The sequence below is a fragment of the Pavona decussata genome, unplaced genomic scaffold, assembly GCF_977016875.1.
Source record: "Pavona decussata unplaced genomic scaffold, jaPavDecu1.1 SCAFFOLD_37, whole genome shotgun sequence".
In the NCBI taxonomy this organism is placed as follows: Eukaryota; Metazoa; Cnidaria; class Anthozoa; order Scleractinia; family Agariciidae; genus Pavona; species Pavona decussata.
Window position 1 is genome coordinate 981,329 of NW_028145459.1, and position 16,160 is coordinate 997,488.

At 35.2% G+C, this 16,160-nt stretch overlaps 1 protein-coding gene across 1 annotated transcript in view; it reads left to right on the forward strand.

Annotated features, from left to right (window-relative positions):
* LOC146483900 (complement receptor type 1-like) overlaps positions 1–16,160 on the forward strand; it is a 100,832-nt gene extending 84,672 nt beyond the window's left edge. The window contains exons 41-43 of the mRNA XM_085105503.1: positions 12,703–12,983; positions 13,627–13,774; positions 15,756–16,160. Of these exons, the coding sequence (XP_084961629.1) occupies positions 12,703–12,983; positions 13,627–13,774; positions 15,756–16,150 (824 nt within the window). The 3' untranslated portion in view covers positions 16,151–16,160. The remainder of the gene's footprint in view (positions 1–12,702; positions 12,984–13,626; positions 13,775–15,755) is intronic.

Genomic DNA, 16,160 nt, shown 5'->3' on the forward strand with positions numbered 1-16,160 from the left:
TCATGGGTTTGATTGTTGTATTTGTAGTTACAAAATTTCTCCCAATTTTCATATTAAATTGTATTAAATGGGAAAATAAAGTTTTACTGTTAGCAATGGCGACAAAAGAAACTTGGTATTGATTTTTTGTATTAATTACAATATTTTTTATTTTAACCGGGCCTAATGTTCCAAATTTGTAACCAAGTACATTTTCAAAAACGCCATTTTTTATGTCGCCGTTAACAACACTTGAAGTTTCAATATTTGACAACCAACTTTTATTGTCAGCATGATATCTTTCAAGAAAATCAGAGTATAATACTTTCAATTCAAAAGTTCCATTAACAGCAGTTCCTGCTCCAATATTATCCAATATTGACATAGAATCAATACTGACAAATTTCCTTGATTTGGGCATATTAAACGTATTACTTCCATTGATTATGTTTCCTATTCTGTCATATGTGTCAGTGTTTGATGTTTGTCCTTGCAGTTTCCCCCTAATCAATATTTGTGCATTTGAAACTTGAATATTGCTTACCAAAACAACTGAATACAAATTGAAATAAATATTTCCTGAGACAGGAATACTGAAATTGTGAAAAACACCACTGGCAATAGTTCCAGTGTATTTCGTTTTGAATAAGTTGCTTCAGAATCATATAACGGATTTATTAAACCAGAAATAATCTTATTATTCATATCCAAATTGACTTGCATCTGCATATCTCCATTTTTTATATTCAAACATGACATTGTCCAAGCCATCATACACTCCTGGATAAACGCTATCTGACCAATCTTTCACCCCATAAACAACCAGATGACATTGTACTGGAGTCGCTGTAGCTGTTCCATGCATCGTCAAATAGATGTAATTTGGAGTTTGTTTGCTGTTGTTATTGAATTGAACCAATAGCTTGCTATAAGCAGTGAAATCACGCTGTACAGCTTTGTGAATGTATGCTTCAGAAGCATCACATGATAATTGAATATTAGTCATTTCTGGTGGGTAGAATTCAAACACAATTGTGTATGTTCCAATAGCAAGAGTATAAATATTGAAACCTATCCTTGATCTGTAATCATTACTTCCACTGTCTCTAATCAATGTGATATCATAAGCTTTTTTATTCTGATGTGGGGATTGATTGAAAGCAGCTATTCCATTCACTGTGATATTATATTCTGAACTGCTTTCATCGGTATCTGTAAGATATTTGAATTCATTTGTTTTATGGCTGCTGACAAGATAACTTTGCTCCAATTTGTCATCAAAATATTTTTTGGTAGTAGCATCATTATCATCAGTTGGTTGAGCCATATCTTTGATTTGTTTATTATTCATATCAAGGTTTCCAGTCATTGCAACACTTCCATCTTTTTTCAAATATACACTCAAATCACTTCCAACAGATGGTATTTTAGCTATTTCTGTATCAACATATGCTTTAATGTGCATCATTGGGATTGGAAGGATTTCCAAGAACGATTATTTTATGACCTCTCATATCTAATTCACCACCAAGAGCATTGGGTGTTAACCTGTTGAGAAAGTTATGATCAACGTAGTGTTTATTAACAGCATCGTTATCATCAGTTGGTTGAGCCATATCTTTGATTTTATGATTGTCCATATCGAGGTCACTATTGGAGACTTTTTGTAAATATTTAGTATCACAGAAACCTAAATTAACGATATCATATTTATTTTGTATATTGGCTCCAAGATTAGTAATTTGTTGATTACCCATATCCAGATTTCCAGTCATTTCAACAGTGCCATCTTTTTTCAAATATGTAGATAAATCAGGTGATGGTATTTTTTTAATCTCATCATCGACATATTTTTTATTCGCCGCTTGATCGTTATTATCAGGTTTTAAAACACTAATATCAAAAAATGTTTTCCGTCCAGTAATATGTTGTTCTGTTGATGTAACCATTATTTCACTTTTAGCTCGTCCACCATGGCCATCAAAGTTTTTCAAATCTGGTATATTAAGATGAATGTTTTCATAAGACTGATGCTCAGTCAATAATCGAACATCATTGGAGCTACCAGCCCCGTCTGGCGTGTCTTGTAGATAGATACTATTGGTATGAACACTGCCAGTGTCGCTATAAATTACTGCTTTATCAGCTTCTACATTACCAGGAGCATTATCCAGCAATTGTATTTGGCTCTTTGTGACAACATCATTGGGATCAGCTCCTTGTTTAACATTAACAAGTTTTTTGTTTTGTATATCATAATTTCCATTTTGGGTTAATTTAAACCCTATTCCTTGAGGCCCAGCGGCTCCTTGAAGAGGAACCGTTCTGAATCCTCCCGTTGTGAAAGAAGACGATGAACTATGTTCGTTGAATATTCCCATTTATATCATTTGGTTATATTGTTCCATAAAAATTCCTGTTAATTCTTTTCATGGGCTTATCAACATATAGAAATGAAAATGGCTCGTTTGTTGCTTTAATGTATTTATCCTTGTCGACTCCCAACTCACGAGATATCAGACTTCTTTCATTGCTGCTAGGAAAGTCATAGACACAGAAATGAGAGCAATTGAGTCGAATATCTTTTGGTGTTTTGTAGAACGATTGGCTCAGATAAATAACAGAGCAGTTTTTGTGTCTGCCACGAATGAAATAATCAATCAATGGCTTCTGGTTTTTTTCACAAATAAAGTAATCAAATATTACTATCTTCTGGGCATTATCATCCTTCAATTCCTCCACTGGAATTATATCATCATTGCTACAAACAAGGACATTATACCCGACACTATTTGATATATCAGTCAATGTTTGAATCATATCCTTGTATTTTTGTTGCTCCAAATTTTTGGCATATAAATGTATTCTATCATAATACAAAAGTGGTTTCATCAGCATATGGTACAATAAATTTGTCTTTCCAGATCCTGAATTACCACATATTAACATCCGAAACGTGTCACTTGGCATGTAACCATACAATCTTTTGAAATTAGTGTTTTTATCATGTCTGTCATAATTTGGGATTTCCATGTATATCAATACATTATATAAGTTGAGAAAAGTTAATATAAGTTAATAATATAATGGATTTACAGAGATTAAAACAACTATCTGAAGCCAAGATTAAGGCTGGAACAATAACCAAACAAGTTAGAGATACATTGAAGGAGTACAAGCATGATAAACAAGATTTACAACAAGGTTTATCAGAAACTTTCAAACCAATTATTAAAGCTCAAGAGGAAACAAAACAAACAATTGATGAAAAACAAGACAAACTGATTGAACAATTGGAGAAAAACCAAAAAGCGTTGACTTCAGGTTTGGAAGACATTGCTATGTTAACTTATCAACCAGAAACAAAACCACAACCACAATTACCAGAATCAAAGTTACCAGTAGATTATCAACCAGCAATGTCAAATTTGGATGCTGGTTTTGATGATGATGAGTTCCAAAAATTGATTCAATACGATCTTGCACCTCCGAGTTCTGTTCTCCAAGCTTCTATGCAAGGAGATATTGACATCAAGGATTATGATGCTAATATTGGCAAAATGTTGAAAAAACTTGGAATAAAGAAGGGTCCTTTATCCAAGGGCCAAGGAAAGACCAAGAATAAAGACAAAATTGATAAAATAGATGAAGATATAAAATTATTACAAAAATACAGAGGGCGCATTAAAATAATCCCAGAAGGAATGAAAACCATCAAAAAAGGTTATGGTTATACGCAACCAAAGAGAAATGCATACAAAATATCATCTTCTGGGAAATATGGTGGACTCATGATCGATATTCCAAAATTAATGGGACAACTCAGACTTGTGGCAACAAAAGATAAACGCAAAGTAATGGACAAAAAGGTTGATTTCGATACAATCGATTTATTGACCAAGAGATTTAATTCAAAGAAGAAATACAGTGATATTGCCAAAATGGTATTTGATGAATTGAACCAACTCAGTGAGATTCCAATCCATAAATCCAGCAAAAAATTCAAGAAATTGGGCTCTCGTGTTGTTTATTTCAATGATGCTAATGATTTGATTGACAGAATGGAATTGCTTGGTGGATCCATTTTGGCTGGCAATAATGGAGTCAAAGAGGAATTTTCACAAATAGCCCATAAATTGAATCAACTTGGCTTGATAAACAACAAACAACTCATTGATTTATTGCAACAATATATAATTCGCTAGGTCGCGTAATCAGTTACACAATTAATTATATAACTGAAGTATATATGCAAGAAAGAGCGATACAAATTTCATCTGTTTACCGACAAAAAATAGGTCGAAGTCGGCCTGAAGACTTTATTATCAAATTTGATCCACCATTGAAGCTTGACACAACAATGAGACATGAGCTAGCTGTTGATCGAGTTTCAATGACGTACTCGTGGCATAATGTCAATGCAGGATACAACAATAATACAATAAAATACAGCCCAGATAATGGTACAAAATGGAAGACAATCACATTTGTTGATGGAATGTATTCATATGATGATCTTGATGATTATATCACTCAATCAATAATTCAAAATGGAGATAAACCATCTTCCAGCAAGGGCATCAATCTATATTTTGTGCTTTCATCATATAGAGTTGTCATTGAGCTGGACAACCAATGGAAGCTTGATATTAGAAACTCTGATTTTGGAGCGCTTATTGGATTTGAACCAAAGTTAATTAACCAAACTGAACATGGGACAAAATTGCCAAATATTACCAATGATATTGACGTTTTGAACATTAATTGTGATATAATAACTGATAGCCTCAGTGATGGACGATTCACAAATACACTGATAATGATACCCACTGACAATTTAACAAGGAATTATCCATTTACTTTTGAGCCAAAAAGAGCATTATTCAGTCCAGTTTCCAAATCAATTATTTCAGAAATGGGGATAAAAGTGACTGACGCTTTGGGTCGGCCAATTGACTTGAATGGCATTGACTGGTTCATGAGCTTGATTCTCAGGTCTAGTTTAATATGATATATCAATATATGGTACGACAAAGTGAATTTAAACCACGTTTTGACCCAGAATTGGGTCGTTATGTAAGCAAACATATCCATGGAGAGGGAATTATGGATGTTTTCAGATCAGTTGGTTCAAAACTTTTCGGGAAAACAGCAAAAGAATTAGCTAAAAAAGGAGCCAAAACTGCAGCTGAAAAAGCAGTCACCAAAACTGGTGAGTTTGCTGGTAATAAAGCAGGTGATAAAATAATTCAATTATTGAGCAAAAAACAACCTTCCAAAACAAAATCAGGGACAATGAGCCAACCAAAAATGGAGCAGCCACTGACTGATTTTCAAATAGCTGAGAGAGTCAATCAGATGATATCTGGTGGAAAACTCAAAAGAAGGAGAAAATGAAAATAATGTAACATCTCTGTATAAATGAAATCATTCAGAAATCCAAAATACATTGAGAGATACGAAGATGTCTTCTTTCAATTGGAGACACCATTGAATACTGGTAATCCAGGAAATAATAGGTCACAAAAGAAAGATGGTTATCGTTTTGTTGTTGACAACACAGGAGAAGTAACACCATTTGATTGGTATAATGCAAGAATATCAGTTGGTTTTAAAGTCCAAACAATGCAAAATGGAAATATAGCAGCTGAAGACCATAATGGTATTGTAAATGGTTCACACAGTCTTATACATGATTTCGATGTAAGATTGAATGGTAAAATGGTATATGATTGTAATGATGCAAATCATTGTGTAAATATTAAGAATCTATTGGAATATAGTCCAGGATATGCTCAATCGACAGCAACAAATGAGTTTTTCTATCTGGATACAAACCGAAGTGCTGAAGAGAGACCTGCACAAGCTTTGTTCAACAAAGGATTTGCTGCAAGAAAAGCACTTTTGGGTCTATCAGTGGTTGTCAATACAGAAATACCATTGAATCGATACTCATTCTTTGAAGCATTGATGGATGAGTTATTGCCATCAACAAGATTGGAAATAAATTTGCAGATTGAATCTGATACTATTCTAATATGGCAAGCTGGGGCTGATTGTCGTGTAATTATTACCAGAATGGAGTTGATTGTACCAAGAATAACTTTCAATTCAGAGGGGCAATCACTGTATATGAGTCAGTTTTTGAAGCCACATAAATGGGTTTATTTGCGAGAAAATATTGAGAGAAGTAATTCTTCAACACAAAGAAGTGGCCATTTTCAGATAACAAGTGGGATTTCAAAGCCAAGACATGTGTTTGTTTTCATTATCAATGATGCAAATCTTGCTGCACAAACAGTAAATCCATTTTTGTACAATACATTTAGTGTATCAACAGATCCCAGAACATTGCTAAATTGTCATTTATCTGTGGCTAATGGCAATGAATATCCTGATGTACATTACACTCCAGAGGCTGATTTGACTCGAGTTTACAGAGATGTCCTCAAATATGTGCATGCAAATAATGAATACAGTCAGGGGACTTTGTTGAATATCAATAACTTCAAAACACTATTCCCATTCTTGTATTTCGATTTAACAAAACAAAAAATGGATATCAAAGATGGTACCACAAAGCTGACATTCCACTATGAATTATCTGGCACAACTGCAACTGCATATTCAGTTTATGCATTGACATTATATGAACAAGACGCTGAGCTCATCCAAAAAGATGGCAAACTATTGTTTCGATAAATGGAATAAATTTTTAATGTAACGTTAGTTATATAAAAGATATGACAATTTATCATTCACACGGAGTAACACTATCAATTGGGCAAAAAGATAAACTAGCAAAAGCATTAAAAAACAATTCAGCAATAACAATAAGATTATCAAATTCTGAATTAACTGGACCGGATCAGCTGATGTTAACCAATACACAAATAAATAGGTTGAAAAAGGCAACGCAAAACAAAACTGGAGCAGATATTAAAATAAGCAAAACACAGATACGAAAAGCTGTACAACAAGGAGGCAGTCTTTGGTCATCATTATTCAAAATTGGCACAAAATTACTACCAATGGCAGCAAAAGCAGTTGGACCATTAGCTACTGGAGCACTTTCTGGACTTGCAAATGTGGGAGTCAATAAAATATTTGGTGGTTTCCTCATTCCTCAAAATAAAATTGATCAATTAATAAAATACAAAGATTGGCTCACTGAAGCACAAAAGAAGCAAATTGTCAATGCAATACATACTGGTGGACAGATTGTAATTAAACCAACTAAGGAACAATCAGGAGGTTTTTTGGGGTCATTATTGGCTTCAATTGGCATTCCAATGGTTTTGATTGCATTAATGGGTAAAGGCTTGCAGGTGGATAGAAGTAGATCCAGAAGATCGGTCCCAGTTTTTGTTCCAAACACAACCAAAAAAGATGGTGGTTTGGTCCTACCAGTTAATTATAGGCCGCCTCCATTTTTCGGTACATGGGATCAATATGGTAAAGGGAAAAAAAAAACCAAAAAAGGAAAAGGTCTGTTGTTAGGCATTAACAGTCCAGTCAAGGGGATTCCATTAATCGGAGACATTCTGTGAAATTCATAAATAAACCACTCAGTAACTTTGAACTCATTGATTGGGTCAAAAAACTCAAAATAAAACACTTCAGAGGCATTTACAGCAGAGATAATTTACCAAACAGCATGAAAAAAGATGAAGTTGGTATCATTAACCTGGATTCACAGATTGGACCCGGTACACATTGGGTTGCGTATCGAAACGGAGACAAATATGTAGAATATTTTGATAGTTTTGGGTTAATTATGCCAAAAGAAATTATGCAATTCATGTCAACAAGTGGCAAACGATTAATGTATTCAGGTGATGAAATCCAGGAAAGAGATTCAGTATTATGTGGCTATTGGTGTTTGTATTATTTATTTGAGAGACAAAAGGGTGCAAGTATATTGAAAACAATCCACAATGCACATTTTGACATGAACAATCAAAGTGTCAATCATAATTTTATAATCCAATATTTCAAAAAATTATCTAATTAATTTGTATAATGGTTGATATAAGATATTGTGAAGAATGTGATGAATACACAGAATTTTCAGGAAAATTATGTTTATGGTGTACACTGGTAACAGATTCTGAGTCAGAGGATTATGAGACGGATTATGAGTCTGACTCTGATGATAATTAATCTAATATAGTGATATAAAATGGTCAAATCATATTGTGTTAAACAAAAGAAAGAAACTGAATGTGTTGAGCCTGCAGGTTACAAGCAAGCCAAAAATGGTCGGCTCATGTTCTTCTGTACATGTGCTGAATGTGGTATAAGTAAAACCAAATTTGTTAAAAAACAGGGAAACTAAATAGCCCGTTGGAAGGGGCGGGCATAATGGATACTTTAGCATCAACTGGTGCTGATATGTTAATTCAACATGCATTACCATGGATGGGAAAGAAAGCAGTTGAAATGGGTCGATATTATGGGTCTGAAGCACTTAGAAACCCTAAATTGCAGAAAAAAGCTATTGATTATGCTATCTCTAAAGCAACTCCTTTTGTTCAAAAGACTGGATCAGAGATGTTTGATAAATTATCAACCAAAGTAAGACCAAAAAGAAGGTACAAAACTGACCGAAAAGAACTTGATGGTGGTAATTTGAATACAATTTTGGAACAACTCGGTACACCAGGTAAGGTTGCATCGAAGTCGATGGATGTTGTTGGAACATTAATTCCATCAACAAAGGAAGTCTTTGATAGATACAAATCTGGAGACATTGCCAAAAGTGCATTTAGCACAGATACTGGCATATTGTCGAGTCAATTTTGGTCTGGCAAGGCTGGGAAAAAGACATTAGAAAAATACAAAGATTATCCATGTGAAAGCATGGTAAAAATTGGAAGCAAATATCATAACACACCGAAATGCTCAAGTTATGATGCAATTGGTTGGCATCCACCAAATTGGGGTGAGTATGAAAAAGGAATGAAAGGACGACCCAAAAGTCGTTCCGCTGTCCTAAGCGGTGGTTCAGTTGATATACACAAAATGATTGGTAAATTACCGCGCCCAAAAGCTGGTTGGGTACTGCCCGGACATAAATACACTGGTCCATACAATGATTTGGAAAAACAAGTAAAATATAACCCCAAAACAGGGCAAATATTGGAAATATATGATAAACCAACAGGCAAAACAGATGCAATAGCCATGCAACATGATGTTGATTATTCAGTCTGCAAAGATGACAAAAAATGTAAAAACAAAGCTGATAAAAAGATGGTTAAATCATTGGATGCTTTTCCATATTCCGAACGACAATGGGGACATTGGTTGGCAAGAAATGCAATAAATACAAAACAGAAACTGGGTCTTGGGGTTCCAAAAAACGTCAAAAGCCGTCGGGTAAAGAGGAAAACTGGCAAGAAAAATTAGCTAATGAGCTGCATAAACCCATAAGGCGTAACTTTACTCGGCGACGTGTTATTGTAAATAATATTGATGAAATATGGGCTGCTGACCTTGTTGAAATGCAACAATTCAGTAAATGGAATAAACGTAATAGGTATCTTCTCATGACTATAGATGTTTTCAGTAAATACGGTTGGATTGTCCCATTAAAAGATAAAAAAAAGGTGAGACCATAACTAAAGCATTTCAAAGCATATTCAAAGAGGGTCGAAAACCAAAGTATCTATGGACTGATAAAGGCTCAGAGTTCTACAACAAACATTTCAAAGACTTGCTCAATAAACATAACATTACACTGTATTCGACTGAAAATGAAGAAAAGTCATCAGTGGTGGAAAGGTGGAACCGGACGATTAAAAATAAAATGTGGAAACGATTCACTGCTCAAGGCAATACAATGTATCTGGATATTTTGCCTGAAATATTGAAGCAGTATAATAACACTAAACACAGTTCAATAAAAATGACACCGACAGAAGCATCTAAGAAAAAGAATGAAGGAACTGTTTACTTCAATCTTTATGGCAATTTGAAGCAATTGTCATCCCAAGCAAAATTTAAAGTTGGTGATAAGGTTAGAATATCAAAGTATAAAAGAAAGCTGTTTGATCGAGGTTATACAGAAAACTGGACAGAAGAGGTCTTCATTATCGATAAAATTCAATACACTACACCAATCACTTATAAACTGAAAGATCTAAACGATGAACATATTAAAGGGAGCTTTTATGAACCAGAATTATTGAAAGCTAATCAGGAGATATTCAGAATCGATAAAGTCATCAGGAGAGATTACAAGAAGAAACAAGCTTTGGTGAAGTGGAAAGGATACAATGATGCCTTCAACTCTTGGATCCCAATCAAGGATGAAAGTGGAGAAATAAATGTCCAATATATCCCAAAACATGAACGATAAACATCAAAACACAAGCTCTTCACAAAATGGCGACAAAATGGCCGACACGTATATTAACAAACTAGTGTCCAGTCCCCTTTGGGTTGTGTCATCGTGTACTTGCATGAAAGCGCATGCGTGTTAATCCAAATCAAGCAATATTACGCAATATACAGAAAAATAGCACCACAAGTGTAAAAATTTCAGAACTGAGTGTAATATATAGGTAATCAGGCCATTGTTACATTAGTTCACAAACTTTGGTGAAGCCTAGGGTGGTGTCAGTTGGCCCCTGACTGAAACCTGTTTGACGGCTTGTGCAGATGGTGAATTACTGAGTAGTGTGGGATGTCTTCCAGTAGACGGTACCTCCAGGGTGAGCCCGCTCAGGCCCTACTGGTTTACAGCGGGGTGCTCAGAGTTCTTTCCCGAACTCAACCTCTGTCCCAGAGGTAAACTGGGAAGGGACAGCCGCCTTTGTCCAGCGGCGGGGAAAAGACCTGGCTGGGGCCAGGCAAGTAAACAGCCAACCGAGCACCCTACGTCTAGGGTTTTGTCCATTTTCGTGACAAGTCACACAACGTCACGCGTGACAGTAACGTCATCCAGTCACACAACAACCATAAATTTGAATTATTTATGGTTATTTTTTTCTTCATTACAGGTTAATTATATCCGAATTGGTGTTCAAAAATATTGTATTCATCATTCAAATCAGCGATTGATGAGTTGGTTGGATTTAATCGATGATTGTTTGTGAGTTGGGGTCAGTTGGGTGTCATTTATGAAAAACCTAAATTTAGGTTTTTCATAAACGAGGATAAAAATTTAGGTTTTTGAGTTTAGGGTTGAATTCAAAAATCAAGATGGTGGATAAATCAGTAATTGTGGTTTCAGATAATTTATGCAGTAATTGGGGTGAGATAATGTGGAGTTAATAGGGTTTAGGAAAAATATTGGATTTATAAGGTTTCGTATGGGATTTTTTATCATTTTTTGAAAAGTGAGCTGATACCCTCAAACATCTAACTACTCATAGACCCTAAGATTTTTTGCCTAGAATAATTTTGGACCATATACTTGTAGCTAATAAAAGTTATTACTATAGGTTTCGTTAGGTACTGGCAAAAGAAGCAAAAGGGTTTGGCGTCCGCAATAACCGCACGTAAATAACCCTGTGGTCTGACCTCTGGTTAGCGACCACCTCCCGTAAGCAGCCACATATCCTTGACATTATGGACGGTCGCTTGCGGAGGTTCGACTCTATTTACATTTTTTAATATTTCCTTTTATTTCTGTAATTAGATTTAATTTTTAATACTTGTAAATTATTACGTGATAAGGCCTTTAGGCTGCGAGATGATTTTTAAATAAACCATCTGTCTATCTATCTATCTAGCTAGCTAGCTAGCTAGCTAGCTAGCTATCTATCTATCTATCTATCTATCTATCTATCTATCTATCTATTTATCTATCTATCTATCTATCTATCTATCTATCTGTCTGTCTGTCTATCTATCTATCTACTTGAATTGTAGAGAAGTCAACAAACAATGCCAACCACAAAGTCCTAAGATGAAGGATCACTGGAAGCGATCGTGGAGACTTGAATAATTGTTGAAATAAACTAATTGTAAAGGTCAAGAAACCAACTTCATATAGGTCTTTAGCTGTATTTGCTCTACGTTTCGGCCGTCGCGGCCTTCCTCAGGAGCGTACACTAGTTTCTCCAATTTGTTTCCCTTTTTCTCCAATATGTTGGAGAAACAGGGAACTGTATACGTTTGCGTGCAAACCAACACCGTTCGGATATTCAAACCGGTCACAAGAATATTCCCACAGTCAGACATTTTAAGGCCTGTGGCCTTAAATATTTTAAATTAACTGTGCTAGAGGGGGTACGAAATAGTGACCGTGACCTAATCTTAATTTACACGCGCGCGCGTGCCTTTAATCTATTTGACCTTGTCACGTTATCGCTATCTCGTCATAGTTAACCGTTTATTGTAAGTGCATTATTTGAATTCATATTGACCTAACCGTTACCGTTGTTGTCTATCTATCTATCTATCTATCTATCTATCTATCTATCTATCTATCTATCTATCTATCTATCTATCTATCTATCTGCATTGTGGCCCATAGAATTTAGAAATAAATTATGAGGAAATAGTATTATTATTATTATTATTATTATTATTATTATTATTATTATTATTATTATAATTATTATAGTTTCATCACCAAAAGAAAAAGAAAAACAAACAAAGATGATGGAAGATATTATATTCCGGGTTTGAGATTTTTGTTAGAGCCTCTGTGCTTTAATAGTTCTTGAACTCCCTTTCATGGAAGATGCTTTTCATTGTTATTAGTCTCAGATTGTGGAGAATCACTTGGTATGGAGAACCGTAAAATCTTGGATCATAGGATCGCATCATCTGATGGGTCTAGCTCGCCTCGTTATGCACGGCTTAATGGACAGTTTGCCTGGTGTACAACCGAGCGAACATACTTACAAATCGACCTCGGTAAACATTACAAGCTAACTGCAATAAGCACACAAGGAGGGACACGCCTCGGCAGATGGGTGAAAAGATACAAAGTTGTCTTCTATGTTGGCAATATACGGACTGTCTACAGTGAGTCTGGATCACAAAAGGTCAGAATTGAACTTTGACGTAAAATTACTCTTCCTTGATATAGGCGGAAGCGCATTGGTTTTTGCAGTCAAACATATCAACGTAAGAACGCAAGCATAATAAAATCAAGTCCTACCATCTCCTTTTGTCCTTTAAGCTTTTCTGCTACAGGTTTATTTGAAATATTTCTTATCGATCCCTTTTTTTGCTTGTTTTGACTACTCTCTTTGAATGCAGCAGCTTTTTTAAATAGTAATACTTGTAATATAAAAACGTTCTCGCGTGAAAATTTATCATTTTTTTTTCAAAATCGCTCAGAATTAATGTAAACTTTTTTATAAAGTTAAATGTCAATCAGGCCATTTCCAAGTTGCTTTGATACATATTGCGAAAGCGGGACTGAGTGCGAAGCTTTTCATGTGAAAATAAGTGGGGTTTTTTTTGCATATGAATGAAAACTAATTTTCATTATAAAACTTTGTACGAATCCTCGCCTTCATAAAGATGTTCAAAGCAACTCGGAAATGGCGCATTCGTTGCCATAGTCTTTGATTCCACTCATGTCAGATGCTATCAATTTTACTTGATTTATTTTTACTTGTCAGTTTGAGCACATTTTATAGTAGTTTTACTTCTTTCTTTGTGGTGTTTTTTTTTTTTTAGATTATCGAGGGAAACAAAGACGCCTCTTCCATTGTCAAATACTCGTTCAAAGAACCCTTTGTAACCAGAGTGGTGTGGATTTATCCTGATGCTGGCAACCCTTATGTCTGCTTACGAGTGGAATTATACGGCTGTGATCCAAAGCCTGGTAAAAGCATCTAGTATTGTTGTTGATTTATTTTCACTTGAATAAAATAAGTAACTGTAAGGATATTACTTGTTTAACATAATGATCTCTTTTTTTTAATTTCCGAGAGAGGACCAAAGGCGAGCATATCCGATTTGAATCATGCATCATGCTGTTTTAAATGCAAATTACTTTTGGAAATGGCATGTCTATATTCCAACAGAAGCCCTGCTTCAGTCTACCTTACGAATCTTGGCTTCTGAGTTGTCTGTTAACACTGTATATTATGAAAGGCTTTTGCAGTTATGCATGTTGTGCATGATTCTAAAGAATCGTCATGTATTCAACCCACTACTAAGAGGAACAAATGTTCAACCTGCCTAGAGTAGACATGAATTTCAAATGTTTCTCCTGTGGATAATTAAATAAATTCAACTGGAACATTAATATTATCATTGCTAGAAACGAACTCCCGTTACATTACACTGGATCTACCTAATCCGTAGGGTTATGAAAAGATTTCACTCAAGTCTTAAACTTATCGAAATAAGGCCAGTTTTCGAGTTTGTTGCATTGTTAACAATCTTACACCTCGTTTTTATGTGTTTAAATCTAAGTTTTCGTTGCCTGTGTATGTTAATAAGGGAGAAATTTCAGATGCATGAATTAGAATAAAACATGTAGGTAATGTTTCAAAAATCATCTCAGGCATTTGAAATATTTCCAGAACAGTAGCTCACCTTGATATTAGCTCGGCCAATTGATGTCTGGGTCGTGTAACCGAAACTACTCGATGAAGAATGTCCACTGTTATTATGGTCTACCATTCTAACACTGTTGGATCCTGTTTAGCTTTGGCCTTGTCTCTTTATTCCAGACGTAACTAATCGATGATCAATGACATCAATGAGTAATCGATGGATAATCAATGGGTGATTGATTATTGGCGATGATCAATGGGTAATCGATGACTAGTCGATGAAAAAAAAATTGTGTCCTATCGATTACTCATCGATGTCATCGATTATGCATTGATGCTATTGATTGCTCATCGATTACCTATTGATTACCCATCGATTACTCATCGATAACACAGACGCTGCACATCTATTTCGATTTTCCGGCATTTTTTTGTAATTATTGTAACTGAGTTTCCTGTTATAAATCTTTACGTGAATGGTTCGCGACGATAATGATAACAAAGAGGAATTGTACATGCAAGGTTAAACCGGAAATGTAACTGAATTAATAGGAATTAAAGAGTTGCCTCTAGCCTATTACAATTTAGTATAAATCTACTAGTGTTCTATCACGAATGCCGTTTTCTGATTGGCGAAAACAATTAGATTATTCGCTCATTATTTCTATGCATGATAGCTCATTCGGGGGGCGCCCTCATCAGCTCTCACGCGATAGAAATCGAGAGCTCATAATCTAATTGTTAAGTATAAGCCATCTATGAGTAAAACGAAACGGCGTGCGTCATATTGATTTGATGGACGTCAGCGGTAAAATTACCAAAAAGGAAATGTTCAGAAGGTCGAGCTGTCTGTGTCACTCTCCTGGATATCAAGGTCTGGAAAATATACGTGTAAATTTTAAGCAAGTTTTCTGCCGTGATAAAAGTTTCCCGTCTCTAAGGCCGTTGTTTTGATCTATAATGTAAATATGAAATTGTTCTTATTTCCTTATTTTCAATTTGGTACGGTTTGTGTAGCCACGAGATTATATCGATGACTAATCGATGACTGAAAGTTTTTTTGGCCTATCGATTATTTATCGATAACTCATTGATCAGGGGCAATAACCAATGACTAATCAACTGATTACCCATCAATTGCCCATTGAGTATTCATTGATTTCATTGATGTCATTGATGTCATCGATTAGTTAAGTTTATTGCATTAACAGAACTATCATTTCTTATTTGATTACTGTTTTTGCCATTTGGTATCCCTTCAGCTAAATACTAGACTAACACATTTGCACTGTTTTTGTTTAGATTGTATTCTAGTTGGATCATTGTTTTGGGTGTTTTGGGGGCGAGAGGACGACAACTCGTTAAGCTACTACCAAGCTTACATCACCAAGCTGACTGCCACTCACGTTAATTTTGCCTTGGCCATAAACAGAGCCCAGACACGCATTTACAGAAGGACTGATCCCGTGCTTATAATTGATCAAGTTCCAGAAATGAAGGACCTCTCAATCAATGCACGAGTCATAGCTGTTTTCAGACGAAGCCATGAACGATGGTACCGAGCTGGCACCGTAACTCGCACTTTGCGTTCAGGATATGTGTCAATAAGGTTTAATAACGGCCAAGAACGAAATTGGGTTCCACTAAGAGAGGTCCGCTTAGTCAAACGACCACGCTTTTGTTCAGATTACATTTAAGGATTTTTAA